Source organism: Oncorhynchus tshawytscha, linkage group LG04 (genome assembly GCF_018296145.1).
Source record: "Oncorhynchus tshawytscha isolate Ot180627B linkage group LG04, Otsh_v2.0, whole genome shotgun sequence".
Taxonomy (NCBI): Eukaryota; Metazoa; Chordata; class Actinopteri; order Salmoniformes; family Salmonidae; genus Oncorhynchus; species Oncorhynchus tshawytscha.
In genome coordinates this window covers 28,903,725-28,914,369 of record NC_056432.1, presented here as the reverse complement: position 1 = coordinate 28,914,369, position 10,645 = coordinate 28,903,725, and the positions used below count along the sequence as shown (strand labels likewise).

The following is a 10,645-nucleotide window of genomic DNA, read 5'->3' as shown; positions in this document are numbered from 1 at the left end:
TGCAGTAAAACTGTGCGAGGGAAAGGGGTTTGGTGTGCTGGGGAGGAGGCTGACCTGCTTGTTTGTCGTTGTTATGGAACTCTACATTCCAGGATGTCTTTTATTTTTTATTTGTATTTATATTTGGCTTAAAATGTTGTTACCTTGGCACAGGTTCTCATTTTCCAGCATGGTTAGCCTAAATTCACCCTATTAAAGATGAACTAGTGATTCTTCCCCCACTATCGTCATTATATATTTATTATCCACAACTAAAGTGCCCAAAATACAACATATCTGTTACTAACCGATGAATGGCCACTTCCAATATTTATCTTGAAGAACTTCATAGTGCCTCCATCAGCTGTTAAGTTTTAAAACTCCCAGCAAATAGGTTCCTTCCAACTTAGCATCTGCACCTGTATTTACATCTACCGGTTTGAATCTGTAGGAAATATGTACATTGTTTCAAAATTCATATAAATGTAACAATTATGTTATTGATTCATATTCAAAGGAATGTGCATTATCAGAGAGTGATGAAAATAACACTCATCTTGCAGAGTGCATGGAAGAAAAGAGAAGCAGGCATTTCTAAGAAACAATCTCAAAGGTTTATTTAACATGTCAAAAGGAAGGTCACACACTTGGGAATTTAAAAGGGATCGTTGAAATTACTGAAATAATTGGCAAAAACTATGAATTAAACTCAATACTAACATTAAATCAGGTTTTGGTTAAAAGAAGAGGGTGTTTTTTCTTTTCCTTGTTTTTTCTTAAACATTTTATACATGGGTTATTTTATACAACTGGTTCATTGGATAAATGCATCAAAAAGAGAAACCAGTTCTGTAGTAAACTTTACAAAAAAATACACTTTGTTTCATTGAGAGTAGAAAAGGACGGGATCAAATATTGACCAATAATATTTCATCCTTTTCATCATTTAAAAAAAGTTGTTCTAATATCTATTTTTGAAAAGTAAAAGCAATATACAGCACAATAAAAGAGAAAGGAATTGCTTTTGTAGATTTAGTCAGACGATTTGGTTACCAAGGAGAGGGGCTGTGACTGGAACAGGGCATGATGGGAATGCAGGGCTGCTTGATGGAAAGGAGAGGGCGGGGAGAGCATCGAGTGGTGTAGGGAGCTGAATGGGATTGGCCGAGAGAAAATTGGTGCGGAGTGGCTGGAGTGGCTGCCTGAAGTACCAATAGGGATAGAGATGCTTGGGTGGGACGAGGAGGAAGAGGAAGAAGATGAAGATGACGAAGAAGAAGCAGATCCAGAGGGCTTGCCAGTTAGGAAATGATGGTGCAGGCGTCCCTCTGGTTTGGTGGTGAGGGACAGTGGCTGGGCCTGCTCTGAGTGGGTGGCGGCGGGCGCAGCCGGGGAGGCCAGAGCTGCAGAGGGTGTGGCTGGAGAATCCAGCATGCTGCCGTGAGACGAGGCAGGGCTGTCACACATCTTCTCTGAGGGTAGATACTGCACACACTGATTCTTGTTCCTGATTGAGAAGTCTGGGTAAACAAAAGGAAGGGGCTTCGTCAATATTGCTGTTAAAAAAGCCGACAATCGTGTCCTTCAACAGTGCCCATTTTCTTGTACACATGATAGCTGGCCAAAAAATACAAAACATTCACAGACAATGTACAGAACATGGAAAACCAAAAGGTCTCGGATAAACAGATGAATTAATTTATTTTAAAAAAGGTGAAGTTGCAGAAGTGAAATTAACAACAAAATGGCATATGCTTTTATAAATAAAACAAATCGGCCGGAAAAACGTCTGTGATCATATAAACAAAGTCAATGACACGTTAAATGCCTGCATGTAAATGAGGTTTGAGTGGTGTGCTGCAACAGACCAAACCACTGCGGGTGGAGTGGAGAGCAGTGGCCTGCAGTTCAGCCACACTGGTTCATAACAGCAGACATACCTGCCACAACGTCACTATTAGCACTGAACCTCATATGCTGCTTGTCAAAGTATAGAGGGAAGAGAGAAGTTAGTAAAGAAGGAAAAAACTGAAGTCAAAAACATAAAAAGGTGTTATTTTGCATATTGCATGTTGTATTGGACCACTGCCAAGTCACATGACCAGCAAAGTGAAGCTTGAGGTACTATTTCACACAGGCCTATAGATGGAGTTCTTTCTGCCCTAAATCGAGAAGTACGGTCCAAGAGAAGGACAGAGAGAAAAGGGCCCCTTACCCTCTGGTGTTGAGTCTGGCTTATTATCTCTCTTCCTCTTTTTCCGCTTTCCCTGAGCAGATAAACAAAACAATGTGTTTAGAAAAAAACTGGTCTCTATCCAAGTGACAGCAACATGCTTCAGCACTACCTCATACAACTTCAGTGTATGAGAACAACAGTACATCTATTATTACAGATACAGTATTGAATCATTTTTAAACCAAGTGGAAATGAGGGGGCGCTTAAGCAACCCACATTTCCCTCATTGTTAAAAGATCCATGGAAAGATGTCCTACTCACATAGTTATCTCGTGCTGACCAGCCTGGGTAGAGTTGGGAGTGGAGTTGCCTCTCTTTCCTTGCCAGCTCATAGTATTTTGCTTGCTCTTCTCTCGAAAGTGAGTGCCACTGAACACAAACATGACAAAAGTCAGATAACTAGTCGAAGCATGTACAGAATTTACATCCACAAACACATTCCCAAACTGTTGTGTGTGTGTGTGGTCAGTTAGTGTGCTGTGCTCACCCTTCGACCCAGTATCTGGTTGATGGCAGCGCTCTCCTTCAGAGTGCACTCAGCCACCACCTTGGCCCTCATCTCCTTCATGTACAGCATGAAGGCATTCAGAGGCTTCTTGATATGGGGCTTCTTGTCCTCCTCCTTCTTCGCTGGGCCCGGAGACTTCCTGCTGAGACAACAAAACACACATTCAAATGTCACTTAAAATAGTCCTTTTGTGTGAGGTCTGATTCCCTTCCAGAAGACCTGGCTGACCCATTACAAAGGTCAGGATATTCTTGAATCCTGGCCCTTTAAATGGAACTATGAATAGAGACTGGATACTCAGTCAATCATCCATTTGAATAAGATCAGAGTATAAAGAGTTTATATGTTTGGCAATAAGTAAATGTGAAGAATCTGTTAGTTAATGGTCCTTACGAATGCATAGAGGGGCTCATGTGGTCATGACTGTTGGGCTCCTGCTTGATGGCTGGTGATACGATAGCAGGATGAGGGATGCCAGTCTGGTGCATGCCGTGAGGGTGGTGGGGCATCATGTGGGGGGAGAAACGGCTAGACACCAAGCTGGAAAACAACAAAGACAAACACCTGTTAAACTTTTCACAGGCACTTTTTGTCTGCCCTGTCAAGTCAACTTCGACTGCTTTGACTGTCTGGAGTCTAGACTAAAGTAATGTCCAAAGTTAGCTACATATTTTTTTTCTTCTTCAAATAAAGGCTCAAAAACCCCTTTATCCGACCATGCCTGGAGAAAAGTGGAGTGTGTGGTAACCATGGTGACCAAGGGGCCCTGACACCTGAAACCACTTTCCTCCCTGTGTTCCAAACCATGGAGGGACTTCCACAGCTACCAGAACAGAACATTCAGATAACTGTCGGAAAATGAGAGTGGTGCTAACACAACACAATGGTACATTGTACATGGACAAAGGGGGAAATTAAGGTCCGTGCTCCTCTGCCATGCATTCCTGTTAAATACATGATTGAATGGAAAATCCTTTCATGCTTCATAAAAATCTCATAACATTTAAGACAGATATGGTCCATGATTTACTATAGCCTTGTACCGTAAGTTTGTGAGTGTGCACAGACGCTTTCCTTGCATTACTTCCCCAGAGTCAGGTGAACTTGTGGATACCATTTTTATGTCTCTGAGTCTAGTATGAAGGACGTTCGAGGTAGTTTTCCGAGCGGTTCCCATAGACTTCCAGTCATTGCGATAATGCTAGTTAGCAATTGCGCAAACGTTAGTTAGCAACTTCCATCAAACTGCACCCAGACAAATGGTATCCACAAGTTCATCTGTCTCCAGGGAAGTAGATAAAGGGCTTCATTGCCAAAATCCTGAAGTATCCCTACAACAGTAACAAGTCAAATTGAGGATAACCCCATAGGGTAAATTTTATGAAAATAATCTCTCCAATATTTTTTTACTTAAAACTATAATCTCATACGTAAGAGGGGCGGGCCTCTTTCAACCATTACCATCCCAGCAGCCCAAAAAAACAATGAGGAAAAGAAAATATAAAACATAAAAAGTCAAGCAGACATTTTGCTACATACTGTATGAGATACCGTACATAAAGTAATATACTTGTGACGAAACTGTCAAGTATTACCTGACACACATATCAAGTCTTGTTCAAGGGGGGCGGATGGTAAGACAAACTTTGTAACAATGTGGCAGGAACTGAGAGTACTATTGATCCCATTGAGACCCTGATGAATATTTCATCCCATACTAGCACCGGAAGGCTCGCTACAAATCTTTCACATTTTGACAGAGGGCAGAGAGTTAAATCAGATGGGAGTTGTCGGTTCAGATTAGCTTTGATTTGTCCTAATCGATTCTTAGCCCTTTCATCTTTGTGTGTATGTGTGTAACAGAGCAACTCAGAACATTGGCCTGAGCGAGAAAAGACAGTGCTGTCTACCGGGTAAGGTTTTGAATGCCAATAGTCTGTTCGCTTTCTCTTTGGAAGGAAGGCTGATCTCATCTTTAGAAGACTTAGCCCCCACATTCCTTTGTAGTCCCTACCCCACTGGCTGTCCATGGTTGGCTACCCCTGTCCTAATACTGTTATAAACTAATGAGCAATGACAAGATCGGAAACATGACTACAGAGTGTAATGTAACCACTAGATATTGAATATCTCAATTTTTAGGGAGGGTTAGGGGTGAGACTGGGTGACAAAAAGCAGAGAGATCCACTCACCTGGACATGGATGCATTCATTGCGAGGGCGGGATAGGGGTGACGGAACCCCCCTGGGGGGATAGAGTACATGTGCTGGCCCTGCCTGAGAATGAGAGAACGAGAGGGAGGCAACAGTGAGAAGAGGATCCGACACAGCTGAGAGAGAACGCAGCAGTACTAATCCAGCCCTCATCAACTGCAATCCCCTGCGTGAGGAACAGCACCATTCAAATTGATTAAAGACCCATGGCAAAACCCATCGAATGTGAAGTATTTATCGTAAATATCTCAAATATGACAGTGTTTTAATATTTGAATATCAGAACGTGTTTTAACGTTTAAGAAATGCATCATATTGTAGTCAATGTTTCTCCTATACTATAGTTGAAGTCGGAAGTTTACATACACCTTAGCCAAATACATTTAAAAACTTGGTTTTTCACAATTCCTGACATTTAATCCAAGTACAAATTCCCTGTCTTAGGTCAGTTAGGATCACCACTTTATTTTAAGAACATCAAATGTCAGAATAATAGTACATAGAATGATTTATTTCAGCTTTTATTTCTTTCATCACATTCCCAGTGGGTCAGAAGTTTACATACACTCAATTAGTATTTGGTAGCATTGCCTTTAAATTGTTGAACTTGGGTCAAACGTTTCAGGTAGCCTTCCACAAGCTTCCTAAAATAAGTTGGGTGAATTGTGGCCCATTCCTCCTGACAGAGCTGGTGTAACTGAGTCAGGTTTGTATGCCTCCTTGCTCACACACGCTTGTTCAGTTCTGCCCACACATTTTCTATAGGATTGAGGTCAGGGCTTTGTGATGGCCACTCCAATACATTGACTTTGTTGTCCTTAAGCAATTTAGCCACAACTTTGGAAGTATGCTTGGGGTCATTGTCCATCTGGAAGACCCATTTGCGACCAAGCTTTAACTTCCTGACTGATGTCTTGGGATGTTGCTTCAATATATCCACATAATTTTCCTCCTCATGATGCCATTGATTTTGTGAAGTGCAGCAGCCCCTTCTGCAGCAAAGCACCCCCACAACATGATGCTGCCACCCAGTGCTTCACGGTTGGGATGGTGTTCTTCAGCTTGCAAGTCTCCCCCTTTTCCTCCAAACATAACGATGGTCACTATGGCCAAACAGTTCTATTTTTGTTTCATCAGACCAGAGGACATTTCTCCAAAAAGTACAATCGTTGTCCCCATGTGCAGTTGCAAACCGTAGTCGGGCTTTTTTATGGCGGTTTTGGAGCAATGGCTTTTCCTTGTTAAGCGGCCTTTCAGGTTATGTCGATATATGACTCATTTTACTGTGGATGTAGATACTTTTGTACCAGTTTCCTCCAGCATCTTCACAAGGTCCTTTGCTGCTGTTCTGGGATTGATTAGCACTTTTCGCACCAACGTACGTTCATCTCTAGGTGAAAGAACACGTCTCCTTCCTGAGCGGTATGACGGCTGCGTGGTCCCGTGGTGTTTATACTTGCATACTATTGTTTGTACAGATGAACGTGGTACCTTCAGGCATTTGGAAATTGCTCCCAAGGATGAACCAGACTGGGGTCTTGGCAGTTTTCTTTTGATTTACCATGATGTCAAGATTTGAAGGTTGCCCTTGAAATACATCCACAGGCACACTCAAATTATGTCAATTCGCCTATCAGAATCTTCTAAAGCCATGGCATCATTTTCTGGAATTTTCCAAGCGGTTTAAAGGCAGTCAACTTAGTGTATGTAAACTTCTGGCCCCTGGAATTGTGATACAATGAATTTTAAGTGAAATAATCTGTCTGTAAACAATTGTTGGAAAAATGACTTAGTAGATGTCCTAACCGACTTTCCAAAACTATAGTTTGTTAACAAGAAATTTGTGGAGTGGTTGAAAAACGAGTTTTAATGACGCCAACCTAAGTGCATGTAAATTTCCGACTTCAACTTCAATATGAGATTTGGACTGTATGATTTAATGCTGTGTGTTACTCACTGTGGCACCAGCCAGCCCAGAGGATGAGGGATCTGTCCCACTGCACCTGGAGACAGGGGGTAGTATGGAGAGAGCTCTGATGGGTGGGGAGTCCGAGGAATGCCTGAAGGGAACACAAAAGGGGACAGTTTAAGCATTTAGGTCATTATACTAGTCACAGTTAAGGTTATTTTCTCTAAGAAATTAGCCAATGATTAAGTCAGACATACCTCAGTTAAAGTTGAATGCAAGCCATGCAATGCTTTTGGATCAGAGGCGGTATTAGGCAGCAACATGATATTCCATGAGGTTGTGTGTGTACCTGTCTTTGGGTCAAGGATCTCCGGGGAGAGGTGTGAGGGAGGGGTTCCGGGGGAGAAGTGTTCGTTGCTGTAGGTGATGAGGGGGGTCAGCGGGTGGACGTGGTGAGCATGCTGCACCACTGGGACCTTGTTGGACTGTAGGAGAGACAAGAGGAACACACAGAGGGACTTTAGACATGGGAAAGAGAGGATAGGTTAGAGCAGGGGTTTACTGGTATTCCTGGGTCTCCAAACACTCTCACAGAAATTGGTTCATTCATAACTTACAGATAACACAGTCTGGCATTTGTAACACGTTGTGCATGATGTTTGACATATTCATTGACATACATGTATAGCCTTCTGCATCATAATGTTCCAAATCCACCATGGAGCCAGTGAGTATGAAGGTACAGTGCATTCGGAAAGTATTCAGACCCCTTGACTTTTTCCATATTTTGTTGCGTTACAGCCTTATTCTAAAATGGATTAAATTGTCGTCGTCCCCCCCCAATCTACACAAAATACCTCATAATGACAAAGCAAAACAGGTTAAGAAATGTTTGTTGATATCTAAAAAATAATAATACAAAATCGTAAATATCACATTTACATAAGTATTCAGACCCTTTGTTGAAGCACCTCTGAATGCTAATTACAGCCTTGAGTTATCTTGGGTATGACGTTACAAGCTTGGCACAACAGTATTTGGGAGTTTCTCCCATTCCTCTCTATAGATCCTCTCAAGATCTGTCAGGTTGGATTGGGAGCATTGCTGCACAGCGATTTTCAGGTCTCTCCAAAGACGTTCGATCAGGTTCAAGTCAGGGCTATGGCTGAGCCACTCAAGGTCATTCAGAGAGTTGTCCCGAAGCCACTCCTGCGTCTTGGCTGTGTGCTTAGGGTCGTTGTCCTGTTGGAAGGTGAACCTTCACCCCAGTCTGAGGTCCTGAGCGCTCTGGAGCATGTTTTCACCAAGGATCTCTCTGTACTTTGCTCCGTTCATCTTTCCCTCGATCCTGACTAGTCTCCCATTCCCTACCGCTGATAAACATCCTCAAAGCATGATGCTCCCACCACCATGCTTCACCATAGGAATGGTGCCAGGTTTCCTCCAGACGTGACGCTTGGCATTCAGGCCAAAGAGTTCAATCTTGGTTTCATCAGACCAGAGAACCTTGTTTCTAATGGTCTAAGAGTCCTTTAGGTGTGTTTTGGCAAACTCCAAGCGGGCTGTCATGTGCCTTTTACAGGGTTCAGTCTGACCACTCTTCCATAAAGGCCTGAATGGTGGAGTGCTGCTGAAATGGTTGTGCTTCTGGGATGTTCTCTTATCTCCACAGAGGAACTCTGGAGCTATGTCAGAGTGACCATCGGGTTCTTGGTCACCTCCCTGACCAAGGTCCTTCTCCCCCGATTGCTCTGTTTGGATGGGCGCCCAGCTCTAGTAAGAGTCTTGGTAGTTCCAAACTTCTTACAATTAAGAATGACGGAGGTCACTGTGTTCTTGGGGACCTTCAACTCCATTTTTTGGTACCCTTCCCCAAATCTATGCCTCGACATAATCCTGTCTTGGAGCACTGTGGGACCTTACATACAGTACCCGTCAAAAGTTTGGACACACCTACTCATTCAAGGGTTTCTCTTTATTTACTATTTTCTACATTGTACAATAATAGAAGACATCAAAGCTATGAAATAACACATATGGAATTATGTAGTAACCAAAAAAGTGTTTTGTTAAAAGTTAATGCGTTTGAGCTAATCAGTTGTGTTCTGTCAAGGTAGGGGTGGCTTACAGAAGATAACCCTATTTGGTAAAAGACCATGTCCATATTATGGCAAGAACAGCTCAAATAAGCAAAGAGAAATAACAGTCCATCATTACCTTAAGACATGAAGGTCAGACAATCAGGAAAATGTCAAGAACTTTGAAAGTTTCATCAAGTGCTATGATGAAACTGACTCATGAAGGAAGGAAGACCCAGAGTTAGCTCTGCTGCAGAGGATGAGGTCATTAGAGTTACCAGCATCAGAAATTGCAGCCCAAATAAATGCTTCAGAGTTCAAGTAACAGACACATCTCAACATCAACTGTTCAGAGGAGACTACATGAATAAGGCCTTCATGGTTGAATTTCTGCAAAGAAACCACTACTAAAAGGACACCAATTAGAAGAAGAGACTTGCTTAGACCAAGAAACACGCACAATGGACATTAGACCGGTGGAAATCTGTCCTTTGGTCTGATGAGTCCAAATTTGAGATTTTTTTGGTTCCAACCACCATGTCTTTGTGAGACACCGAGTAGGTGTATGGATGATCTCTGCATGTGTGGTTTCCACCGTGAAGCATGGAGGAGGAGTGATGGTGCTTTGCTGGTGATCCTGCCTGTGATTTATTTAGAATTCAGGGCACACTTAACCAGCATGGCTACCACAGCATTCTGCAGCAATACACCATCCCATCTAGTTTGCGCTTCGTGGGGCTATCATTTGTTTTTCAACAGGACAATAATCCAGCACACCTTCAGGCTGTGTAATGGCTATTTGACCAAGAAGGAGAGTGATGGAGTGCTGCATCAGATGACCTGGCCTCCACAATCACCCAACCTCAACCCAATTTAGATAGTTTGGGATGAGTTGGACTGCAGAGTAAAGGAAAAGCAGCCTTCAAGACGGTTGGAAATGAATTCCAGGTGAAGCTGGTTGAGAGAATGCCAAGAGTGTGCAAAGCTGTCATCAAGTCAAACGGTGGCTACTTTGAAGAATCTCAAATAGAAAATATATTTTGATTTGTTTAACACTTTTTTAGTTACTACAAGATTGCATATGTGTTATTTCATAGCTTTGATGTCTTCACTATTAATCTACAATGTATAAAACAGTAAAAAATAAAGAAAAACCCTTGAATGAGTATGTGTGTCCAAACTTCTGACCGGTACTGTATATTTCCCGAGTTGTATAATATCTCTTAGATATAGGACAGACACTTCTGTTGTTTTTTCATTGTTATTATGGGGTATTGTGTGTAGATTGATGAGGAAAATAAATAATTTCATTGATTTTAGAATAATGCTGTGACGTAACAAAATGTTGAAAAGGGGTCAATGGGTCTGAATACTTTCTGAATGCCCTGTATGTGGTTGGTAGTCACCGTGGCACTGAGTCATGTGTGTAAAGGTGATGGTGAGCCCCTATGTCTGTGTCTGCCTGTCGCTCTTCCTCCCTGGTAAACAAAACAGGCTGTGGCAGTGCGTGTGACGGGCCCTATGATGCAATCTGGATCCCCACCAAGGCACAGTGAAAGCCTGCGGATACATGCCAACACCATTACGGCCATTTAGTGGCGGAGAGAACTGTTTGTTCAGCCTAACAGGCAAAACAACAGGGCCCAATATCCAACAGTCACACCTGTAAGTACTCTAGGTACCTCAATGCCCATACACATGACTGGATCCCTTATCTCACAC

The 10,645-nt window shown here is 42.5% G+C and overlaps 1 protein-coding gene across 2 annotated transcripts in view; it reads right to left on the bottom strand.

Moving 5' to 3' along the window:
* Window positions 1-574: 574 nt before the first annotated feature.
* Window positions 575-10,645, bottom strand: part of LOC112248495 (transcription factor 7-like 1-B) — a 48,802-nt gene continuing 38,731 nt past the window's right edge. Inside the window, exons 5-12 of one of the 2 annotated variants that reach the window (XM_024417568.2) lie at window positions 7,195-7,330; window positions 6,894-6,996; window positions 4,916-4,999; window positions 3,117-3,263; window positions 2,703-2,865; window positions 2,477-2,584; window positions 2,195-2,246; window positions 575-1,499 (exon numbers count right to left, since the gene is read on the bottom strand). In XM_024417568.2, the coding sequence (XP_024273336.1) occupies window positions 1,012-1,499; window positions 2,195-2,246; window positions 2,477-2,584; window positions 2,703-2,865; window positions 3,117-3,263; window positions 4,916-4,999; window positions 6,894-6,996; window positions 7,195-7,330 (1,281 nt within the window). In that variant the 3' untranslated portion in view covers window positions 575-1,011. The remainder of the gene's footprint in view (window positions 1,500-2,194; window positions 2,247-2,476; window positions 2,585-2,702; window positions 2,866-3,116; window positions 3,264-4,915; window positions 5,000-6,893; window positions 6,997-7,194; window positions 7,331-10,645) is intronic. The other variant, XM_024417569.2, reaches the window with a different exon arrangement.